At 37.4% G+C, this 25,938-nt stretch overlaps 1 protein-coding gene across 16 annotated transcripts in view; it reads right to left on the reverse strand.

The window, feature by feature from the left end:
• Window positions 1-25,938, reverse strand: part of UBR3 (ubiquitin protein ligase E3 component n-recognin 3) — a 333,487-nt gene that overhangs the window by 117,573 nt on the left and 189,976 nt on the right. For all 16 annotated transcript variants that reach the window (XM_080398882.1, XM_080398880.1, XM_080398881.1 and 13 more), the window contains 2 exons: window positions 16,983-17,048; window positions 3,510-3,665 (listed from right to left, as the gene is read on the reverse strand). In XM_080398882.1, the coding sequence (XP_080255008.1) occupies window positions 3,510-3,665; window positions 16,983-17,048 (222 nt within the window). The remainder of the gene's footprint in view (window positions 1-3,509; window positions 3,666-16,982; window positions 17,049-25,938) is intronic.

Consider the following 25,938-nt stretch of genomic DNA (forward strand, 5'->3'; position numbering starts at 1 on the left):
ACATCTGTTCCCCGGGCCCCAGGGAGACAGCAGGCTTCCTTGTGGGTTGGATCTGGTCAGCATATCAAGGCCCTCAGAGTGGAGTTGCTGATGACAGCCACCTTTCTTTTTTCTTGGCAGAGCTGGTCGATGTGTGGGGTTGACTGGCTCTCCGTAGGCAACTCCTGGAACCTGGATGGACTTTTGTTCATATCATTTTCCTGGCCCTCAGGTTCCAGGGCCACATACCTATTGTACAGGGGTACCTGGGAAGGTGAAGTAGGCTGGGGAGTGATTTGCCTGCTGCCCTGAGCAGCGACCTGTTTCTATTCCTCCCCATCTCTTAGGACCCCTCCCTTCTGCCTGGTGGTGAGCAGGTAGGGGGAGTCTGCTTCTGGTGATGTGTCCATCCAGAGCCATGTGTCTCAGTGATGGTAGAGAGCAGCTCCACCAGTCTGTCAGCCCCTCACACTCCCATACTCCTTAACCTTTCTACTTCCTCTTCCAGCTCTGCCACCAGGCTGAGATCATCCACCTGGTCACACCTCACACAGTTATCATCTCTGCTGCCCTCAGGCCCTCCTTGCAGCCCATGACCTGGACAGCTGCACGTTTATGTGGGAACTCTGTCTGGGTTGCCATATGCCTTCTGGTGCTGGCATCTGGCCGAGTGGAAACCATAGCTTGGTTTCTTCTGGGAGGGTGAGGACCACTACTGGAGCTCGCCTCTGAGCCCTTAGGTGACAGTGCCCTCTCTGTGCAAACTGCTGTGCCACACCCTGGCTGATGTATGGCATGCACATACATGCAATGGTATAATAGAAAGGTTTTACTCAACATGGGGTCTAATTGGCCTATTTACTTTGAACTGGTGACTATACTCAGATGACATTTACAGATCACCACAAATAAATGCCAGTAATTTTTTTTTACGGTACTATCTAGTCATGTGTTCTTCTGCACGTTAGATTCTGTATTGAAAATTATTTTATAAATGCATTACAGAGTTTTTAAAGCTTTTAATTGGCACCAATTTTCCTAGGGGGAAAAGCTCTTTAGTATTATGAGACTATGTCTATCCTTTGGGGAAAATTATAATTAGATGCTCCTGGTGATTGATTCTCTTGTAATAATCTTACATTTGTAGTCCAGTATTAACCGTCTGGCCCATAGACTTGGTATTTTGCAGGGATATGCTTTTGCAATCTCATTAAAGTTTGTACTAATTTGATCAAGTTTTAGATCTTTGGAAAATCAGCACTTTGTCATTCTCAACAGTATCTTGTAGATTTTAATGGTAAATGATCAGTAAGTTTTTGCCTTCACTGAGCATGGTCTCAGCACTGATCAAAGTGGGCTGGTGCTTACAATGCTACAACAATCAGAAAGACATTCTTTAATAGAAGTTGGGCCCATTGGCTTCAAAGTGAAAGTAGACACCTGTTTCTCCAGCAGCCTCTCTTATTGTTCATTGGCAGAGGAAGAAGCCACCTAATTCAGAGGCATGGCTAAAAGCAAACCAAGAGTCCAGGAAAGAACAAGATGGGTATAAAGAGTCTGCTGAGAGTAGAGCTTTAAGACTAGAAGAGAAACTGTAACAGACCTGGAAAAGGTGAATTCAGTGACAACGAAGAACATGACTGCTGTGAGTACATTATCATGTAAGGAAGAACACCAAGAACACAGAAATAATTGAAAAAACAGAAGAACCTGGACTAGGACTTGCTGAAGAAGGTAGAGATCAGAACAGAAACTATTGGATGGTAGAGGAAGAAGACACAAGAAGCTAACTCTAACAGGAAAATAAAGCCTTAAGGACAAACAGAATGAACAGTGAATGGAAACTGATGGGAAAGGCGGGTCAGATAATGACCTGGGACAGGGAACCTGGGACTAGTTGGCCAAGTAAATTTAGGGGCATCGGGGACAACAACAGAACTTAGACTGGTAGAGAGGATAAGATTAGGACTAAATCCACTATTGCAAGAGTCCCCCTTCACCACTGCAATCTGCAGGTGCTACTGCATACAAGTTTCAAATAATCACCCTTGGTGAACAAAATATTTAAGATGGATGAGGAGTTAAACTCCATTAAGTGAGCACTGATTCATAGTGGGGGTGCTGGGAAGCAAAATCCTTCCTACATTCCTGTCACACATAAGCATAGGAGGTAGAAGCTTGTCTGTCACAGCGCTCCCAGTTAATATATGGAAAGGCTTGAGGAAAGAAAGGCTGTCTTGGTCTTGATTCATTCTCACTCCACATTATGGAGACAGATCCCAGAAGAATGTATTGAAATACCATGAGGAATCTATTCCAGAGCTCCTCTTAGCACAAGGACCATTTCTCTGCCTATACCTTCCGTTTGGTTAACAGCTGGGAAAAACTCTGATACCTTTCAGGCCAGCCAACCCACAGCTGCAGGCAACTGATCCGTGAGGTGTTACATGGGCAAGGTCTGCTTAGGAGGCTGGATAAAGTAGAAACTTGTACTGGAACACCGGCATAGCTCCCTCACCCACAGTAAGCAGCTCCTGGTATATTTTGCCAGAAAAAAAACCCATCTACTACTATAAACCCGCAGAAGTCAACTTCACCTTGAAACTGTACTTACAGCTATTCCTTTATTTTAACTTGTACATTTTTGTTTGGGGTTTTAGCATTTAAACTACGGAGTCTTACGGCATATAAGTATACACATGTTTATGACTTATGAATCATGACATTTAATTTTCTTCATCAACATTAGTAGGTGTTTGTTTATAATAATGGGCCAGAGCTTATCTAACTCTAGACAAAATTCATATTACAGAATGATTGCTGAGCTTGGGAATGTGTGTTCATTTGCATTTAATTCTCTTTTGAAACAGTGAAATTCTGCCACCCTCTGGACAACAACTAAACTAAGACATATTTACAATCGGCCCCAAAAGTAAAAAATCCCACTGCTGCTGCTGAACTTTCATAGTATTTTAAGCACACTTTAAAATTAGTTACTAGGCTGAAAGAAAAATAGCAGTTACTATTAAATTACAGATAAAACAATTACTTTAAGTGCTGAATACCTTTCTTACTAATAGTATGTAACCAAAGAGCAAACTTCAAAGTGTTCTGTTCTTAACATTTTCTAGTACTCACTTCATTGTTCACAGCTGTATTTTTAAAGATCTGCAACCAAAATACGATATAATTTTTCATCACACCAATATGTATTTCCACAAACCAAAACATCCTGGAATTATTAGCATCTCCATGACTGAGCCAAAAGTGAATACATACAGAACAGAGTTCAGTGGGAGAAAGAAGGCTAAGGAGGAGGTTGCGTTATAACTGATCAAATTAGCTTTAAAAAGTATCAATGGGAAAACGAGTATCTCGCATTCACATGGCATGCAGCATTATTACTAATACTGCTGCTAGTCAATGCATTAATAATAATTTGAGACAGTAAATCATGCATTCAAAGTTTCAACTTGTTCTTCCAGGATTAGTGTGGGGAAGGTGGGCTGCAGCATAATGTTGTACAGTACCTTGTTTTGGCTATGGAGCCTAGCTGCTGCTGTTCTTGGATTAGCTCAGCCAGCTGTTTCTGCAGAGACATATCTTTACCATGTACTTGCTTAATAAATGGATGCTCCAAAAGATGGGTGACTGAAGGACGCTTTTCAAAATCCTTGATAAGACACCTGTGACAGAGAAATAGTGGTCTCAGGCAATGATGTTATCTCATTACAGCATGATTTGAATCGGCTTACTGTGTGCCTGTTATTGTACAGTAGTTTCTTTTTCTACGAATTTGAGTTCCTCAATATGCGACAAGACCCTTCCTCTACACTGGAATAAATCTGGCACAAAATACTTAAGCCAATTCACCCTACAAGTACACTACTATAAAGACTATGAATTTGAGCATATTTGACCTCTCTTTTTAACTGTAACTAGTTTACTATGAAAAAATGTCATTGTATCTTGTAAGTGCTATACAGTTCATCTACATTAAACATAACCTAAGATGAATAGACAATACGTAATTCACTTCAATTTTTTACCTGTTCTCCAATTAGGTAGTTTGACTAAGAACTGTAGGATATAGCCTATTAAAAACAACTGAAACCTGTGATATAACACTAGTCAGAACAATTTGATACAGTGTTTTGTTTTTAAAATTAATGTTTCAAGTAGATATTCTATATTGCAATGACAAGTGTTAGCATAAGAATCATAAAAAATTCTGCAAACCTATGTAATTCAGACTGGAAGAGAAATTAATGAATCAGAATTAAATGCTAGCCAGGTACTAAAGTTCTGTCAGTGATAGGAACAGGTGATCTATAATGAGTAGAGATACATCCTATTAAATTAGCATAAAATAAAGTGTCATGCTAATTTATATAATTGAGATTTAAAATTGAGGAAGCCATCATTAAAATTGAATTCCTTTCTGTACAATAAAGCTGAAAAAATACAGTCCAAACAGAAGAATGATCTAACAGGATTAGATCACTTTGAAGTACCCTCTAATTCTTTATATTAATCTGTTTATCTTGCTCAAATAATAATATTGACATTGAGAATGTGAAAAAGAAATACTGCAATTCAGTATATAACTCCCTTGTAGCACCTATCAGTGCAGCAAATTATAGCCCAAGACTACTTTATTTGATGAGATCCATTGTATTACATACTTCACAATTACATCCCCTATTGCCTGATATTAAGTGATACACCTAAAGAACTCCCTTAGGCAGGGCCAAATATCACAAAATTACCTTTTTAGCCAAAAATGCAATGAAACTGTAATACCTTTTAGAATAATTTATATTCTAGCAGTATCAATAACAATTTGCAAAATCTAAACTACATCTAAAAATAATCATACACATTAATTGATTTCAAATACTACCAAACACATTAGAAAATTATTAAAGTTTAGCCTCACCTCAAACACTTTACTGAAGCCTAATGTCTGGTCTTAAAATGATCCTGAAATATCTTTGAACATAACTTTAATATTTAGGTTCCTGAAAACCATTTTCCCAATCTCTTCTTGGTACATCTGGTCCAGAAAACAGAGTCTGTAAAATGTGCTACCAGTTTTGTAACTATTTTGGTGAATTTTGCTATAGGCTAGAACTGTAGCCTCCTGATAGAAAGACTAAAGTAACAGAACCTGTTTTATCTACATCCCTCTGAGTGCAAGGCTATAAATATCAGTCCTTCACCTCCATGAAGAGATCCATCATTAGCCTTCAACAGATTCTGACAACGCTCCCCACACATACTTTTCCTTTTGTGATCCATGGTTTTTAAAAGTCAATACAGCCACACAGACAATATGGTCCCTGCCAATCCTGGTTAAATTTATATGTTGCCCAAGAAAAAGGAAAAAAGCATTTCAAAAGAAAGGTCACATTAATCAGGAAGGCAGAGGAAAAAAACCCCACAGAACAACAAAAGCTATGCAGTATACAAAATCACAGATTGATGGCAAGTATCTGAAGTGGAGATTTCAGTTTGAAAAGCTCATGCGTTCTAGTGCTTTTTACCATTCTAACAATAATTACAAATTTATAGTATTTATGCTATGTTGTTAATATATAAATTTTCTTCTAAGTTTTATTACATCAGGAAGTTTTCAGTAATATAACTGAATCCAAGTAAAGCTGTGTCATAGAATCATAGACTAGTTTGGGTTGGAAGGGACCTTTTAAAGTTCATCTAGTCCAACCCCCCTGCAATGAGCAGGGACATCTTCAACTAGATCAGGTTGCTCAGAGCCTCATCCAGCCTGACCTTGAATGTTTCCAGGGCTGGGGCATCGGCCACCCCTCTGGGCAACCTGTGCCAGTGTTTCAGCACCCTCACTGTAAAAATTTCTTCCTTAGATCTAGTCTGAATCTACCCTCTTTTAGTTTAAGCCATTAATCCTTGTCCTATCGCAACAGGCCCTAATGCCATGGCAGTTGCTTTTCAGATGATAACAATATTAGAGTTTAAATGGATTCTCTTCAAGAAATTACACAGTTCCAGCAGAATATCTTGTGTTTATCACAAGTGTGAAGAACATACAAATCTTTCACCTGGTGGTACTTAGTTATTAATATAAATTCTACCCTGAGCTCCAGAACAACCTCCAAATGGATCTATGGACAATCTATGGAGAAGGTCCAGAAGCTCAAAGATAAATTATTCCATATAGATGGCCCCTAGGTGAAACATCAAAATGTCCAGGACACTGCATTCATTAAGGAAGCCCAACAAGAAGAGATAGAAGGAAAACATTTTAGGGAAAAAAGTTCTTAGCTTCTCTATTATTTGTCTGAAATGCTAGCTGTTTCAGTCTGGCAGGTGTTTTAACGAGCATAGGTAAGTTCTGTCAGGGAGGCTGTCTTGAAGAATACTTTAGGATTACCTTTGCTTCTGTTGCATACTCCTGCCAATCCCCCACTGACTAGTCACTTTATACGCATGCTACTCTTTTGCTTTGCAGCTAGCAAAGTTTATATATCGTTTCATCTATATGCAGCCTTTATTCTCTAGTAGTAGGATATTTTTGCAGTCTGTGGTCACTAGGATTTCACTTGGAACACAAGTAAAACTTCATGAATTCATAAGATGACCACACTATAGACACATCTATATGATTCTGTAATCAAAGTCTCTGTTCCAAGCTCAGACAGAGCACTATTGTGCCAAGTTTGTGTCTACATCAGAAGAAAAGAGCCCTTTCAGAATGTTAGTGAGACGCTGCAACAAAGCAGAGAGCTAGTAACTAACAGCCATGTAAGGGTGCAGGACAGCTGCTTAAATTCATGTCTAACTTCTTGTGTGAGTACTCCTACTCCAGTTAGGGAAAAGACTGACAGGAGAATGTACATCTCAGCTGAAGTTGGTTTAATCCATTAAGTTAAATGGCAAGTTCCCAGCATGTTAGGAACACAGCAGCAAAAAGATGAGGCAGGCCATAGGAATTGAAGAGTGTATGGCATATACACTCTCCTTTTGCTCTGAAGCAGCAAAAGTGTTGACACAGTCACTTCTAGAAGTTACTCCTTATTATGTTTCAAGTGCCAGTACCCGCTTGCAGCTTCGTCACAGTACGTACTGTGGGGTCAGTGCATACTCAGATATTCAGTGCCAGTTTGGTGTATCACAGGCCTGTTGTGATGAAGTGTGGGATGGAGAGCTGTCATGTGACATTGAAAAGACAGTCATCATGTTTCTCTTCTTGGTGCATATTCCTTTGTCCTAATTCCTCTCTATGTAGACAAAAATATTCTGAGGCATAGTTACATGCTTAGTTTCTACACACTGTCGTTTCAACTCTGTTGCTTCTAGTGCACACTGAATACGTGCTGCTGCTGTTCTTAGTCAATGTTACCTGTAAAATAACAATTCTTGGGCCACTACCTATGTGCTAATGAAAAATGATGCATCAGACTGCCAGTGTCACTGCAGGTGTTCTGTAAGGTATCATCTCCTACACTAGAAGCAGTATTGACACTACACTACTCTTCAGAAGAAAATAGTTTAATATAGAATTATTAGCTCTTACGATGGCTAAAGCCTGCGTGAAGATGAGCATTATCACAGTGTTTTCTACTGACCTCCACCCTGAACAGAACTATAATGTGTGAAAAAGTTAATCATATGGGTGCCTGAGTCCAAAGTTGCCAGTACATTCAGTCAGGAAATGTATTCCATGTAAAGGCCACAAAAAACAGAAATCAAGAAGTAATACACAAAAATCCAGCAAAAATAACATCTGAAAGAGGAAGAGTACAGTAACAAAACAGCTTCCATAATGTCATTTATCAGAAAATATTCTACTTAACGCAGCCAAGAGAAATCAGAGTATGCATTGTACAAGTGAAAAACAGTACTAAGAAGTCACACAGCCACACTGAAGAATTTGTTTCTGAGGAAAGGAGAAAAGTAAAATATCTTCAGGTGCTCACTTGAGCATCCGTTTAATAACAATTTGGACAATCAGCTTAGGCACTGTCAAACATCAACCATGCTGCAATTACATATAAAACCAACAAATGTGCTGCATCTGCAAATTAAGCCAATTTGTTTGGCCAGTGGAAATTATTTAAAATGAACTAAAAAAAAAAGAGTGGTGAGACCACCTTGCATTGAGCAAATTCACTAGCAAATCTGCTACAAGATGGGTTTCAGATAAGGTATAATGAAAATATGATTGTATTTGGTCTGCTATCTTTTGGACCTAAAATAATGGGAAGTAGTAGTAAGTACTCTAAGTAAGTAGAGATCGAAAAGGAAACAAACATTATACATGTTTGCCTTGATGAAAGTCAATCCATTACCTAATTTGAAATTCTAGTATCTTCCATCATGCCTTCTTAGCTGAAAATTAATTCTCAGAATTCATTAGTGTCACTACATTAAACATAGGTTGGTTGTAGCGATTTGCTGCAACCTCGTAGCCAAGCTCCTAAGCACCGTTTTTATTCTGCCACAATTACAGGCAAAGATGAAGCATTTATTAGCAGGGGATAAGAGCAGACTCCCATACACCAGGCCCATCTGAGACAACCTCTATAAAATTCACTGGCTGCTTGCACTTGGACGATAACATTGTTGGAACTGCTACATCTCAACAATGTAAACTGCTGTTTTCCAAGTAGCGAATCAGATGACTGAAAAGGAGAGATATTTATCAGCATCCATGAGCTAATATTTACTAATGAATAAATGGAAAGAACAGAATTCATAAGAACAGCAGCGGTCTGTCTCCTGTGTGTTCAGAAATAGAAAACAATCACTAACATCATTAACTATTGCAGCCAAACCTAAGTAGAGCAGCAGCAGTTATTTCTTTCAGAAATTCTCTTTCATCAGATCTATCACAATCTATTTGGCCAGTAAAGAAAGTACTATAAAGTACTTTCTTTAAAAATAAAGAAACCAAGCAGCTCCAACCCTTACAGCTTAATTACATTATGATTTATCTCCAGTATTTTGTTTTCCTCAATTTTATATTTTGTGAATGCTACATTTTCTGATTTCTCATCTGCTGGCAGTGTATTGCTGGAACTTATTTTGTCTCATAAACCCAATATCCAACCAGACATCTAGTCACTGTTTGTCATCTACATGCACTGAAGATGCATAGGCTATTATTTGGAAGAAATTATGACTGTACATTAGACTCTGTATTAGAGCTGGGGAATCCACACCACAGCCTCTGGGCAAGAGAGATATGAAGTCTCCAGTCCGTTCAACAAATGGTTAGATAAAGCCCTCATTGCCATCTCTCTGCCATTCCCTGGTCCATCACAGTGCTCTTCCCATCATCTGCTCCTCCACAGCTCTTTACCACTATTCTCTGCCCTCCAAGTACTGCTTGCACAAGGACAACGACCTGCTACCTAGCAGTGAGGACTCTTTCCAGGACTTTCCTAGTGGGATAGAAGAGCTTTTCAGGGTCTCGAACAGGACTTTAGGTCATTCTAAGGTTCTGAGAACCTCTCCTCCCAGTCCCAGAAAAAACAGTTACAGGTTGCCCCTGAAGGTAGAGATGGCTCAGCCAGGGATCTAGAATGGAGATTTCCCAGAGGGAGAGGAGAAAGAGTAAGGTCATACTCTCTTGATCCTCTTCCTAAGTAAGAAGAAGGAGGTCTCTAGGTTCCGAGTTCTTTATTTTGTGTTCCACATAGTTTCCCAGCTATACCACCAGAAGGTTGTTTCACAGTGGAAGATTAATGAAATCAAGAGCATGACCCCAACTGGGTTGACCCCCTTACTCAGAGAAATGGGAGAACAGCCACTGCCAAGCAAGACCATCTAGGCCAGGTACATTAGGTCAGAAACTTTCCAGTGAAGAAAGAAAAAATAACAATCTCTGAGATTGTTTTTAACTGGTTAAAATGCTTTGTTCCTATCCATCACTCTGACTGTTCCTCCCACCTCTGTACCACATGTAGCTGTGGCAGACACTGGTCAGTCACAAGCAGCAGAAAGGTGGAGAAGAAAAAGATGTTTCATGAATTATGTTTGTAATAATGATGCAGGGATATGCCTGCTTCCCTGAAGCTTCCTTGCTTCCCATTCCCAAGCTGGCTCATCTTCCACTGCCACAGGTCACTCGTTGGCAAAAATGAACTAAAAAACTGTGACAGCTTTGCCAACAGCATTTCTGTTTTCAAACCTAATTCAACAGGACATACAGGATACAAATAACCTTATCTTCAGAACTACATATAGTTGCCCCTTTGGAACAAGCGAACGCTGAGCACTAGGGATATATATATGTAGGTTAAATAGGTCTCCTGTCTTCAACCAGCATCCCATGATAAATAACAAGGATTTTACTTTTCCTTTTGCTATAATTACGTATCAGGATGAAAGACTGAATTTATGACAAAGTACTCAATCATCACATGCATAATATAAATTCTGATGGTGAGAATGCTTTTATATCTTTATTGATCTGCCTTTTGGTAGCAAATGCTGTAAATTACTAATATTCCCTGACAATGAGAGAAATACTCTTGACACTGAAATGTCACTAGCACCTGTTTTTTTTTTTTTAATAAATCTTCTTTCAGTTTAATTTTTAACATCAAGTACCATATAGTGTAATTTAGAGCTCACATCTGAAACATAAAAGGTTCACTCACTGAAATTGTAAAATTAGGTGTTGTAAATAGCTTTATCTCTTCTAAAGCTTCAAACATTACAAGAGGTTTCTCAAGCTCCTTTGGGCTGAGTAGACACAACAATTTATTCTGGCTCCTACACATGGTTTAGAGAACAAAAAATGGAAACTCTATGGAGTAGTACCCCTTACGGTTCTTAGAATGGGTCAAACTGCTCATGTTGAAGCCCTTAGAATTTTACCAGAAACAACAGAAATTCAGTCAGAACAATTCTAGGGAGCATCTCAAAACCTCAAATACATTTATTTATTGCATGATGAAAATGGAGGGCTTCTAGCTTTTTACCAGGAATGGGACTGCTATACTTCTTTGGCCTGTCCTTGAAGACCCAGATACACAAAGAGCCTTCAGAACTTTTCACAACTGAAGTTTTTTATTAGAAACCATATGTTTTGCATTGTACCAAACATTCTCCTTTAGGTATCTATCCCTTTGACACTGCAGCTTGCAGCTGATTTGAGGTGGTTGGAGCACAGAGAATGTAGATCAGGAAAGCACAGTGTGATACTGACAGTTTATTTCTTATACATCTTATGTAGCTGAAAAGACAGCTAAGGACAGAGATATTTTTCTCTCCTTTGGTGTTTAGTGCATTCTTTCCTATCTTCCAGTACATATGGACAGCCACTAAAAAGGCAACTGTAGATCCACTGTACCATAATCACAAAACAGCTGGGAAAAGTTTCCTGCTTATAGACTGTTAAGCTGACTGCCTGATGCCCTCTGCTGTGAAGCCCCAAATCCAGCCATGCTCTGATGTCTTCGTCTGAACTAATGCACAAACACCTGGGCAGACGAGATAAAGTTAGTTCATCTGGTTGGGAGTCCACAGGCTATAACATCATTCTTCCTATTACTGTGTGCCAGACCTGACCTGCGCCCCACAGCCCACAAGAGGACAGCAGGCACATGGCTGCTTCCTGGGGCTTCCCTTAATCTAAAACTACGCTGGACTGCTTCATTACCATCTCTGCTGTTGATTATTGGATGACTTTGAGCAAGGTGCCCTTCCATCTCACTTTCTTCAGTTGTAAAAGAACAAGTGGAACTCTTGTCTCTATTCTGCAAGTACAGATGACTCAAAAAATCTACCGGCAGGAATAAGGCATTACTATTCTACTGTTGCTTCATCAGTCCAATGGGAAGGTACTATTATCAGGCAGAAATGCTGGCTTATTAATTGGTTTATATTTTTTGCAACTCCAATTTTTACTGTTTTCCTATTTCTATACTTCTGCCTTTCATATCATCAAAAATGCATTCCAAACAAACCTGGATCATCTAGAACACATCCTTTCTCTGGAAAATGAGAATGATTTAACTGTAAGGAATAACTCCACCCCTAAAACCAGACTACTACAAGATCAGCACAGACATATTGCACTTCACTCCTGCCATCTTCCTTACTTCCTTCCCTCCTTCCCACCTAGCATCTTAGTGTTCATGTCTACCACTTCCATCTTACTGTCTCAGTCTTCTGCTACACTCTGTCTTTAATTTTACCAAATATTATGGAAGTGAAAACAGTGTAGTAACAGGTGGTAACATCCTGCCCTTACATTTCTTTTCAAGTAAAGCAGAGAAACGGCAAACATTAGCTGTTACAAAAGGCTTTCTTTCCAATAAATGGTTAATAATGTTAGAGCTCCAGAAGCATCTAAACTTTGAAATAAGCTTATAAAGCATCCCTGTGAAAAAGCAATAGGCAGATACTACTTGAGAAACTGAAATACTGGCACTTAACGACACCAGGAACTTGAAGAAGGGAGCAAGGAAACTTTGTCTCATCAGACATTTACTTCATATGCTCTGTCTGAAACTTTAATCTTCTGTTGAGCACACTATTCCTAGAATTACTAATGCTTCCCAAACAGACTTGTCACTCTACCATGGATACATATCTTTCTCACTGCACTACACTTACTCATGTTTACAATTGAGAACAGAAGGCCAATAAACCCACAAACCAGGGGAACTGGGGGAAGAATGAGATCTTGATACTATGACATTTGTAAAATCTAGCACAATTGTTTACAGGGTCAGGACTTCAAACCTGCATGGGAGTTTCTCAAGTCTACCTAAAACTGCATTTTTTTTACTACCACTGCTCATTAGAAAGCTGAAGATAATTGTATCCATTGCATATGCCAACTCAACCGTATAAAAACATCTCATGCAATACTCAGAAGTGGTGGAGATCTTTTGTCAGGTACTGTAATGTAGTATTTCAAGTTCATCTGTAGAGAGATTCTCAGAGTCTACATCAATGATTAAAATGTGAAAACTTACAGATTTGGTGGTAACCTTACACATCACAATCTGTATACCTTTCTGACATTTGCAAACCTCTTTTTCTTCTTAGATACTGTGAAATTAATGAGTTATGTCAAATGCATATCATGTTCTCAGGGAAAGAAACAGTAAAATGTTCTTTATGTAATATGAACAGAATGTCACTAAACAATTGCTTAGATTGTGAAAAAAAGCATTCAGAGAAAACAAATCGAAATGGACAACTTAAACCCCATATAAACTAGATGATCTATTAATTGAATAACTCTGAATGTAGAATTATCAATATGAAATTCAAGCTTGTGAAGCTGTGCTTAAACTGAGTACAAAAAATGAGTTTAGCAAGACTAAAAGTTGTGTTCATATTGTATTTGCAATGGCATTGCCAAAATAAAAGTTACATTCTGATGATAAATATGACCATACATCCTTTAACTTCACATTCTGACTTTAGTACTTCCTGAATTTCTTAATTCTTTAATTCCCTCCAGTACAAGAATGACTATTTAATTCAAAGAACCATAATAGCTCATCATTGGTTAAATAAATTTAAAAGGAGAAAGTCTGTCCCTGGAGATACCATTGCTCATTTTAATTAAAATTACATTTTGTGATGTAATGTAAATAAAGGTTATTGTATCCTTCTGCTTCAAGAACATATTAACTGTTCTATCTACCCCTAGAGACCAGTCAAGGTTTAAAGTGCCAAGAAAATTATTTGCAGCATGTGAGATAATTTTAGTGAATAGGGTTTTTTTATTCCTTTTAACATATAGCCTGTATTATCTTATAACACATTCTGAACCACTGTATGTCTAAAATGGTGGTGAACACAAATTGTTATCTTAAGAGAGTGGAGAAAAAAAGAAAAGCTTCATAAACATTAATGGGCAATATATAGAGTGAACTCTTCAAAACTGGTAGTTTATTTCAACATAGAAATAAACATAGGTAATGTGTATTATTTTTAGGAGCCAATCCTCCAGCAACTGAGGTAGTTGTTTACATGGCCCTATAGGAATGGTAAACTCTATTAATATGTATATAAACAAAACATAATTAATTCTTTCTTACATTATGAACAGAGTGGCATAGTTCTTCATGGACAATTACAGTAGTACAGATAAACAGGCATACACTGAATTTTACTGACTTTCAAAAATATGTATGTGCTGTATCTCATTAGATACCAAATACAAAATTAGGCTGCTGCCAGAGAAGACTTGGCAGAAATCGTGTCTTGTCTGTATTTTTTTAAAACAAAGTATCTAACTCAGATTAGCTATCTCACTAAAAAATCCTCATGAGGACAACATATTGCAGCCTTCATTTCAAGTCAAGGTCAACAATGCTGGGAATAGAAACATAAATTCACCAAGCTAAGAATTATCTTGACCCTCTCTCCATTCAGATTTTGTAAATAATGCATCTGACTTTAAAATATGCTACAAAATCATATCTCTTGGGGCAGCAGAATCATAGTTAACAACACAGACCTAATTTCTGAAAAATGTATGTTTACTACTTTAACAGTTTAAAGAGTTACCTACAAAAGTACGTTAAAACTTCCAGCTCAGGCACATTGTAAATCACTATAATATGTGAGAGAACACTTATAAAAAAATGCCTCTTGAGACAGTGGCATTTCAAGGGATGAGAATGTGGGGTGAAAAAAACTACAATGGCCATATCTGGCGATCTTTACACAGTAATTTTATTTATGCCAACAGAACTGAAGTCAAAAGTACGCTTAGTCAAAGCTGCATGCTCGGCTTTTGTCAGTACACAGGTCTGGCCACAACTTGAACCAGATAAGCTTGTTATGCAAATGATGTTAGCCATCAGGAAGGAGACAGATAATGAAATTATTCGAAAGCTAACCACTCATCACAAGGGTGACAGAAACATCAGGCAAGGTCCTAACATATGGATAAAAGGCAGTATGGAATTTATACAATCACTGCTTTTAATTTATCATAACTAAGCTGTCACAAGGTAGACATCAACAAATGCATAACTAATGCATATAAATGAGCCAATTATCAGTAATGGCTAAAAGGTTTGCAGTTGTATGAGCCAATGTTTCATTATTTATTTTTTTCTAGAAAATCCACTAATGTAAGTCCAAGCCTCCATAAAAACTATTGTAACCTTTGCATCATAAAAACTCTACTAACGCATGCCCAAGAATGAAGCAATGTCAGAGAATTCCATTTCAGTGTTCTCTTAAAGGTAGATATAAAACCAGCATATTTATTATAATTATTGCATTTCTCCATGTTAAGAGATGGCATATGAGGATACTTTCTTACTTCATTGTGCGTATTACTGCAAAAATGAAAAGGCTTGAGAACCTGCAGATATTGCTGGTGAGAGGAAGTAATTAAGCAAAAGTAATTAAAAATCACTGTGATTAAAAAGATGCAATTTGAAAATATCAAAAAGCCAAAGGACAAGATTAAAAACAAGTATAGCCGTAAAGTACTAACATCTGACTTTTTATGAACAGGGCATGCTGAACTAAAGGACTGAACAAGTGTTAAGAAATGTTAAACTTAAGTTTTTGTATTGTTCTCAAGCTCAGCTCAGGAGGGACTTCTAAAAAGGAAGATACCAAGAAAGAAAAACCTGTATAACAATGCTGAAGGTCAATGCACAATGTTTTGAGAAAAGAATGTAAACTTATTTACCAGGTGCACTGATTGTCTAAAGCACAAGTGGAATATAACCTACCAGTGCTTGAGTCCCCCAGAATACAGGCTACAGTCCATAAATACTGTAAAAACCAAGTTTTCCTGTAACAGAATGGAATTCATCCACCACCCAGTGACTTCTGTAATCAAACACTGATTCTGCCATAGATCACAATGTACACTTCTGTGTAAACAAGGACATCTATTACGGAGAAACACAACTTGGGTTAATCTGCACTAGAGGAATGTGCTTCTACTTTTACTGGAAGGGATTCGGAGTTATGTTGCACTAATGACAGTAATGGCCTTCCTCTATAGACCAACCATTACGGTGTACCTCACCTCCCTGCCTGATTAAAGAAGAGCATAGTAAATAAGAATATTTTTCATGGATTATTAATAAAATTTGCATCAGCCTTTCTATTTTTAACTTCTCCTAAAACGGGAAGACATTACCACACAACTGACTGAAAAAGGTTTCACATATAGACGTTGTACGCCTCCACAAGGAACTAGATACATTAAGGAACAGAACAGATGCAAAATGCAGGCGTGCGTATTTTCAAACCTATCTTGAGAAGTCAGTACTGAGGAGTGGTGTTCAAAGTATTTGGTTATTTGATGGATGTAAACTTCTCAAGGGTTTGATAATATTGTTCCCCACGTTACACAGTTTAGGCTGTGATAGGTCACAATGAAATACCTGAAGAATCCTAAAAATCACTCGTAGAAGTTGCTGTTAAGACTTTTTAACATAATGCTAGCAACTACTAATTCATGATTTCTTAGTTTCACCATAAAAAGAAAAAAGTAAAGCAAAAGCATATTTTAGTTCAGTGACAGCTGCATCCAGAAAGTTGCCACCATCTAGGTAACATACTCTTGGTACAACTGGTGCTCAACTACATATATTGGGTATCCAACCTACTAAATATTAGTGAAGTAAAAAAAGGCAATTATTTTCTCTCTTGTCTTTCAAATTCTTATTTTAAGTTGACCAGCACATTTTCACTAGCCCTTTTTTCTCCTTGACACAAGATTTCACTGCAAAACCATCAAGGAAATCAGGTGTATTTATAAATCTGTCCCAGGTCCATCAAAGTCAAGAAGCAAATCAACTAAGGAGTTCAGAGAAGCTGTGAAGCAAATTACATTAAAAAAATCAAACTGTATTATATAGCTTTCAAAAAGCGAAGCATGGTCTAGAGTCTATGAAAAGAAAACTGAAGTTAAAAACCTGCAAAAGTAACGACTCCATGAACAAATTCTGTTCTCAGATTGACACACGTAGGCCTTGCTGGACAAGCTGTTTTTAAAAGAAAATAAAACTCACTGTGAAATGAAATGGTTGAATCCTCTGCACCACTCCTCAGGATGCAGCAAAGTAGGAGGAGGATTCCTGAAAAAATACAAAGTTTTGGGGGTTAAAATGTTAATGTTTCTGGGAATTATCTCACAGATAGTCAACAAAGATGATACTGGTTCCACTAGGGAGAAAATGATCATCAAGACAGTAATGCTCAAACTGTCTGTGTGTCCGCTCCAGATGCCTGTTGGGTCTTTCTGGCTGCTGCTTATTCACTGACAATTCTCTTTTCATGTCTTTCTCCTTTTATGTCAATACCTTTGAAGCTGGTAGACAGTATAGCTCACAGTGTGCTTCACATTTCCTTTTCAATTCAGCCTGACTCAGGAAGGATCAGCTGAAACTGGAATATTAACCTAGCCTTCACACCACTTTAGCCCTTTACCCCAGATCACTGATTCTGACCAAAACTTCTGAAAGTATAGATATCTTCATCATAAGAACTATCAAGATGTTGACAATCTGCAGAATTTCCAGTCCAAATTTCAATCTGTATTCAGTTTGGATGACACTGTAAACTCTAAAACTGTAAAAAACAGATGTTATTTTAAAAGCGACAATTAGTGGACAATATTTTTACATTACATAGTAAGAAGACCTTCCATAAGATTAATCTTTTAAACTCTTACGGGTTCCATGTTAGTTGGCATATAGTAAGTTTCCTCTCTATTTGTTCCTGTTACAGTTAAATTATACAAGCATACAGAGCAAGGCCCATAGGTCATATTAAGTGGACCAGATTTTAAGTGGACCAACCTATAGCAGGAAGTGTTCACGAATCACACACTATATTATACTGTTGTCTCCCAGAGGTTTCTTCTGCAACTTAATACAGGTATTGAAGTCTATTTAACTTTTTAAGATTAAACCTGTGCTTTATGAAACCTTGATAGCTTGTCTTTTGCTGAATTTGAGGGCTCAGTGCAAAGGGTCAAATATTACTGAACTGGCAGGAAAAAAACCCAAACAGTAAGACTCACTCTACAACAGAAACACTAATATTCTGGATTGTAACATGAATCATCTTGTTTGTATTGGAGCCACATTTCACAGCATGACAAGGCTTGGAAACGTCTCACAAAACAAAAAGGTAAACAGCATAAACAACATAAATTAGTGCTGATCTGTTTAGTACTCTTGAATTTTTCATCCATGTTCATTCAAAGAGTAGTTCCATTTAACAATTACCTAATAAGAAAAACCAAACAAAATGGTTTAAAAAACCCCAATTTACAATGTGGCTTTGTAATAGATGGACCATTTTTGTTCATCTGTATTTACTGAAAGCAAATGCAGTCATCTAATTTCACTGCAGGCTGACATGTTTTCTAGGATGATTATGTTATTAGTTTTTTATTACAGAAGACTCAGGGAACAAAATTTTCTTCATGAAGTGAAGAAATCCAGAATGTTTGAGATGTGCATTACTTATCAAATTTATCATTAGAAAAAAATATGAACAGTTATAAATGACAATAATGTTTCAGGGTTGTCTTTCATTTACCAGGCTTGTATGTTCATGTACATCATAGAATCTGATTTTTTACAAGCATAAAAAACCACAGAGAAGTATTTTTAGAGATACTCCCACAAAAAATCCCAGCATCAAAGAAAGGTAAATCTAAAAAACCTCTTTCTCTATAATGAAAATAGTTATCAGTCCACACATCCCACATGCATGAACTCTGCAAACTTTATGGGATAGCCAACTGGGGTTAGTATAGGTTTTTAGTCTTTATTTTGCAGGAATGGCACTCTATCTGACAATTTGGATTCTGATAAAACCAACTTATTGTACTGCGAAGTAATATATTTCTTTTTAAAATTACACCAGCACTGTCTACTGAATATTTGCTGTGAAATTTTGAATTCCACTGCAAAGTAATTTGCTTTTTCAAAAGCACAGTTACTATTAATGAAATATGTAGTTTCGTCTTTTCTGTTCACAGTTTTTAAAGTCTTTCTATGGTGGCAACAATGGAGCTCACAAAACGCATATGGTTTGGAGGCTCTATTTAATACTCTCACAAGGATCTTTTTTTCAAAAAGACATAGACACTTAAATTAGTTGCAGATGTTATGATGGAAACAGGTGGAATTTCATCACAGAAGAACAGACCAGCAGAGCAGATGTCATTCAGGAAATACACTTAGTTATTTGTGGGTTAGTGATTGGTGGATACAGTCATGTTTTTAACCACACAGAAAATGTTTTGCCCAACAAATTACTAAGCTACCAAGACCTCACCAACAGCTACTCTCTTAAGAGGTGGCTGAGCATGCCATGTACCAAATCAACACAACCATGGAATCTGTAACTCCACAGATGTTTTCTTGAGCTTGATACTTTCATATTTGTTGACAGAAGATACTGTTATTCTTAGTGCCTTTGTAGTAAAAACATAGAATTAGTGGTCCTCTGTACTTATGTCACTAAATCAATGCTTCAGGTACCCCATCTACAAAACTGAGCTGATAAACATGACCACAACCTTAATTCATTAACACCTGTAAAGTGCTTGAAGAAATATGTTACATAACTACAAAGTACAAAATCGGCTCACTACTTTCTGGCATCATGTCCATAAACAATTTCCAGAAAGGGCCATAAGAGGGTCAGCTTCCTACCTTTGCTTTGGCTAAAACATCACAAACTCTTTCATGGTGACAGCAGAAAACACTTTTCCATGGCACCTCCAGAGGTAGCTTTCTGCAGTAAGGACTCAACCTCAAGTTCTAGGGTAACACAAAAAGCCAGATGTGCAAGGGTAGCTCACTTTAAGCTTTTTTGTCAGCACACTAAATGCAACACATGGAGTTCTATGGCTTTTGTGGACTTGCATCTGCCAACATCACTAGATTTCATCAACACTGGGCTGTTTCTGCTGTACTCTGAACACATTCACAGAAAAACTAAAAAGCTACCTCTTGTTAACTTGCTGACAGAACTTATTCTACCCTTTTCATATAAAACTGGAATGCTCTGCATGCAACCTTTCAATCATCCCTGCCGCATATGTAAGAAGCTGAAGGACAATATAGTCTTATTTTCTACTGTAAGTGATGGAAATTTTGAGTAGATATGAATATTATTGCAAAAAGTGGGTATAATTGGGCTTGCCTTTTGAAAATGTCCTCTTTTGATGCAAGATGAGTAATCAACCATTTATTTCCCAACTTGTGTCTTTCCTCCTTTAGTTCTTTCTATAATTCATAATTAGTCACAGAACTACACGCTCTGTTTCCTTAGGCAGATGCATTGCTCTTGTAAGGAGTTTTTCTACCCTTGTATTCAGTGCTTTGTGTGGTCATACTGATGCTGGTTTTTACTGGGAGTTTTACTTCAGTGAGGACTGCAGGATTGAGCCTGTACAAGACACCAACATACAGGAGCACAATGTTCCTCAGAACATGAAGACATTAGCAAGCTTATCAAGCAAGAACTGCTGCTGAATTCTGAATGATACACACACAGTTATGTGCTGGAAATATTTTAATCTGTCCAGCCTTATGTGTTCCCTGTCATTCAGACTGCCTCCAAAGTCACAGCTGGCAAAACAAAATCGGTCATTTTACCACAATAAGGCCAATGATGCAGCTCAGCGAGCACCATTCATCCTTTATGTTAAGCTGTGAGCCTAATTACAGATCACAGATAATAGATATTTGCTGGCAACAAGAAAACAAATATTTTCATCTTAAAATACTGCTATGATTATTTTTTTTTAAATGGCAAATGCATCTACTGTTTTTTAAACTACTTCAGTAAACATAGCCATACATTCTATAAACAGATATCAAGACAGGGCCTCCAATGACCAAATTGCATCATCAGCCTACCACATTGTTTCTAGTGAGAAATTAACAGATGAACATCCAACACCTGTCACCATGAACAGGCTCTGGCAATCACAGCCCCATACACACATGCTGTGAATTATTTTTCCAGCATAGTGCAGAAACAATAGTTCTGCTGACAGTTGTCTAGGTTTATACATAGAAAGGTCATACACACAATTTAACCATTCACACATATTTCAAAAAATAAAGTGTAACTGCCACAGAAAAAGCACAAAGTCAATGCATAATAATGAGATTTCCCCAAAAAAGGTTACATAAACCAAATGGTTTCTATTAAAATACATGAAAAATTGACATTAATTAATACCTGATAAATTCTCATACAAGTTTAAAGGCCTGCCACTCCAGAGCATCCCCACCTTGGGTAATCCTCAAAAAATAACCAGGCAATTCTTGACAGGGCTCTGACACTCAGTTTGTGGCCCATTCAAATCAGTTAAGAGGTTTCCACTGATCTGAATTAAAAATTCCAATCCTAAACACTAACCCATTCATCTGTCTCCTACTAAAGGCTACTCAACTCTGACTGACTTCAGTAACATATTTCACCAAAGTCAACTCAGCAGGAAGCAGGGTACTGTACTCAGCTCTGTAAAATTTTAAGATAGAAACTGTAGAGTTTAGGTGCCTGCAGGAGTGGAGAATCAGCACAAAATCCTCCAGGTATATGGAGGCAGGCTTCTGAAGTTGCTTTTTAGGTCAGTGGAAAGCTGTCATCAATCTGAATGCTGCTGCATGAAGCCTCCATGGTTGAGAACCACAGCAGCACATTGCCTCAAAAGACCAGAAGATCAGAAAGAATACAGGATCTACAACAAAACTGGAAACAATATCAGAAACACGGCATCTAAGCAAAACAACTCCAGGTCTAAAGGAACGGGCTGCCCAATGAGTTGATCTAGGGGACTCCAAAGGCAATTGAACATCCTTCCCTCAAAACACCTGGAATTGTGCAAGTCTTGACCATACTGGGCACCAATGTCCCTTAGGTCTTCTTAACCAGATCTATAAGCAAGGCATACCTGTGCCCATCCAGCCTACAAGGCATGAACCATATATTGAGACTGTATGTACCAAATCACAGCATATGAGACTGCTGGAAAAGGCAGTAGCTCCTCACATTATCTTCAGCTTCTTAGGGCTCAGTAGTTACAAAATAAACCTTTCTCAGGCAAGGGAACAGACTAATGCCAGATCATAGTATTCTACCTATACAAGTAGGGGGCATCAGCAAAATTACCCTTATTTGGTGAGAATGAAGGGTATAATACACCCTAGGAAAAGATTCGAGGGGAAGGGGGGAGAGGGAGCATGGGAGAGGGAGCGTGCTCCTCCCAAATTCACTCTCCAGGCACCTTCTCACCAGCAACTGATTCACTTCTAAACAGTTTCTCCTTTTTCACTCCCCCTGCTTTTTCTCTGAAAGGACTGTTTTCCTTGTGAAAATGTCTAGTTCAAAACTGTTAACATACAACTTCAATTTCTTATCTTCTGGAATATCAAGGGCATGTATCTATTCAAGTAACATGTAAGTGAGTGAATTCTAACAAGGATATGCTGCTTTAAACAACCAAGATCAAAACCTACCAAAGGAAAAGAATCGGTTAAGATGAAGCAGAACACAAGACATTACTGCCTCACTGCTGAAACAAAAATATTCTTCTCGCTTATGTATTTTACTATCTTTTAATTACAGAGTTATCTGACATTTCCCTCTTTATTGGAATGGATGCTCTTTATTTTCCATAGGTTGTACACAACTACTGAATCCAACAGCATATGCTAAATTTATATTGAGTTGAAATTTAAACAGACAATTATAAGTAAAAGACTGTAGGATCCTAATTACTTGAAAGGGTCAAGGATACCAATCCACTTTTAAAGCTTTTTTTTGTAAAACAGGGTCTGATATAGTAAAACACAAATTGGATATCTGTTTTCACTCTTTCTCAGAAAAGAACTATGGCTATATATCTTGTAACACATAAATACACATTTTCCCTGTTTTGCTTGTGAATTTAAGTGACTACTTATTTATTTTGCTGCCATAAGTAGGTGACTTAGCAGATTAACAATGAGATATGGGCTCAGCAGCAAAACAAATACAAATTCACAAATAAACAAAGTGTCAACTACCTCTTTAAAACACACTTAAATCAAGATTTATTCACAAGTCTCCAGGCTTAGAATATTTCATCAGCCAGCATAATAATGAATAAAAAATAAATGGTAAAAGGTAGTCAGTTCCAGAATTACGCACAGATCTCCTTTTGATTTTCAAGATTCACTTTATGCATTGCCAAAAGAAAAGAGCTTCAGGAAGAATATAAAGAGGTTGTCAAAAGAAACCTCCTAAGAAACCTCCTTCACATGAACAATCCTGTGTTTCAAAATGGTATATATCTGATAAATTAAAAGTCACCTTTAAAGTAATGAGTACAGACAGAAATAACGTGCTAAGCACATTAAATTGTTTTGAAGGTCAAATAATAACCTTCAGAAAAAGTATTAAAACAAATCTGTTATGTAATTTTTTTTACTTCATACAGACAGAAAGAAAATGGATGAAGAAGTATTGCAAAGTGTTCTGCTTGGGAACATCTGGATTATCTTTGACTTTTTCCCTTGAACATTGCAATTCACAGGCCACTGGTTTCAGTCAGATTTGGCAGCTGTAAGGTTTCATTAGCCCTTTTCAGGACTCGACAAGGCATCATTTATTTCTGTCATTTACTCTTCGGTTTCCAGTTTCACTTTCTGGCTTCACTGAGACAGAAACAAGTATTTTATTTCAGAAATATTTTTGGATGGAGGTGAAAACAGGACAGCTTTGGATTCCAGTGGTCAAGCCTCAAAACAAATATTTATCATAATTGAATTATAATTATGCTTTGTCATCTCATTTATTCACAAATGTTTCAGAGATCTATAGAGGCACTAGCAAATTAACAGCAATTGAAACAGAGGAAGTAATAGTAGAGATTTTTATTTATAACCAATTCACATCTTTACTGCAATATAGTATTTTGCTTTTCTATTAAAACCATTGCTCTGTGAATTTGCAAGGCAGGAGAATATCAGTTGCCAAAGAAATAAAAATGGGACAGTAATATTTCTGTGCCTGAGTGAAATACATATGGTGTTGTCTAGACACTGCACTTCTGTAGCTGGAATATTAAATACTCAACACCATGTTTTTGTAGAACGGTATTGGAAAGTAAAAAAATCTGTTAAAATCTAAAAGTAAAAATCCCATAGATAAAATTCTAAGGGCAAGCCCTGAATTGTGTTTCAAACTCCCACTGTACATCAGCCAGTTTAAGAGACCTGAGTAGTCCACCTGTCTGAAGGCACTGCCCAGTGGAGCAGATCCACTCTGGGAAAGCTAGAAGTTGTCATACCATGGTCAGTCTGCCAACAGGCTTCATATTGTCCTGGACACACAAGGGTACCTGTATTTTCCAGTTGGCTGAGACATGCCTTTTGGGGCCCTTCTTTCCATGAATAATAAGACATTGTCACTATATTACTCCCATGAAAAAGGGGGACTTGCTTCACAGAACTACAGAAGTGGTTTTGCCACTTGTGCTTCTTTACCTTCATTTCTTTGTCTGATCAATTTAGCTCTTACTTTCGAAGAGGAAGACACCTTCTTATCCTTCTATTTCACACAGGGAGCCTATTCTTAGTTGAGGCTCTACAGAAATACAAATAAACCTAACAGTAACCCTGTAAAAGAAGTTTATTACCATATGCTTGATATGGCTGGTACCGAACATGGAATTCAATCATTATGCTTGATAAAAACAAGCACTTAAACTCTGCATTTTCAACAGGAAACAAGGATTACTCCTTATTTGTACTTTATGACTCAAACCCTGCTTACTGTTTTCAGTTTAGTCTGGTTCATGGCATTGTAAAAACTGATATTATTCTGCTAGCCTTACCAGTCTGATTCAGAAATGAATACTTACAGAGGGAATACATTAGTTAATGGTGGCATATTTCCAATGGACCATTAGGAGGATCATTATAAAAATTCTGAAGTAATAGACTGCATAAATGCTGAAGCATAAAGAAATGTACAAGAGGTGTAAGAGGACCATTTTTTAAAAAAGGAATTATCATTTAAGGTAATATGCCTTCTGAGCATGAAGACTACATGTGGAATGGAATTTATTTGTTCCCTATCCTATTCCATCCAATAAGCTTTATTCTAACACACTTGAATTTTTGTCTGCTTTAAAAAAAAATTGTATGACTTAGGAATCCCTGTAGATTGTAACTCGAGTGAAGACTAATAAACACAGTATGATAAACACAAAGAATTTATTCATTATTAAAAATGTCCTGTGGCAGCAATTCAAATAAAACCTTTCTAATTCAGAACTAAATGACAATGATATCAATAAGACCATATCCCAACAAGCCTGTAAGATGCTAACTTAAAACTCATGCATCTCTTGAAACAATTGGGCAAGCTGTGGAAAATACCCTTGGAAAATATTGACTCACATAAGCTAGGGTATCTAGGAAAGGATGAAGGTAGTCAAAATAAATTTAAGGCAAGAAATGCTAACAGTGCAAGTAATGTGTAACAATGCAATTAGTGATGCACTGAGAGACAAAAGACCCTACAAAGCTGAAATATTAAAGCATCATAGAACACGTGAAAATCAAGAGGGATAAATTTTTTGAATGGAAGATTCAACCAGTAGGCATCAATCAGAACCATAGCATAAACAATGTATAAAATGCAGTGTTAGTAAGTGTTGAGGATACACAAATGACTTTTAGTTGTCTTTTTCTATAATAAATATTTAGACACTGAACGAGAATCTGAATCATAGCCCTGTTTTACCTTCAAAACATTAGCTATTTATGTTCCAAATAAAGTCAGGCGGTATCAACAAGCAAGCACCTATTTCCTCAACAAATCTGGGGAAAAAATGCATTTGTGTCTTCTTGGAAAGACTGAAATTTTCTGGCATCTAATGACAATAAGACGATACAGTCATGTCTTTCCTGCTTTTTTCTGCAGTGCAGAGTTCTGACACAGCTC

Source organism: Falco punctatus, assembly GCF_963210335.1.
Source record: "Falco punctatus genome assembly, chromosome: 8".
Taxonomy (NCBI): Eukaryota; Metazoa; Chordata; class Aves; order Falconiformes; family Falconidae; genus Falco; species Falco punctatus.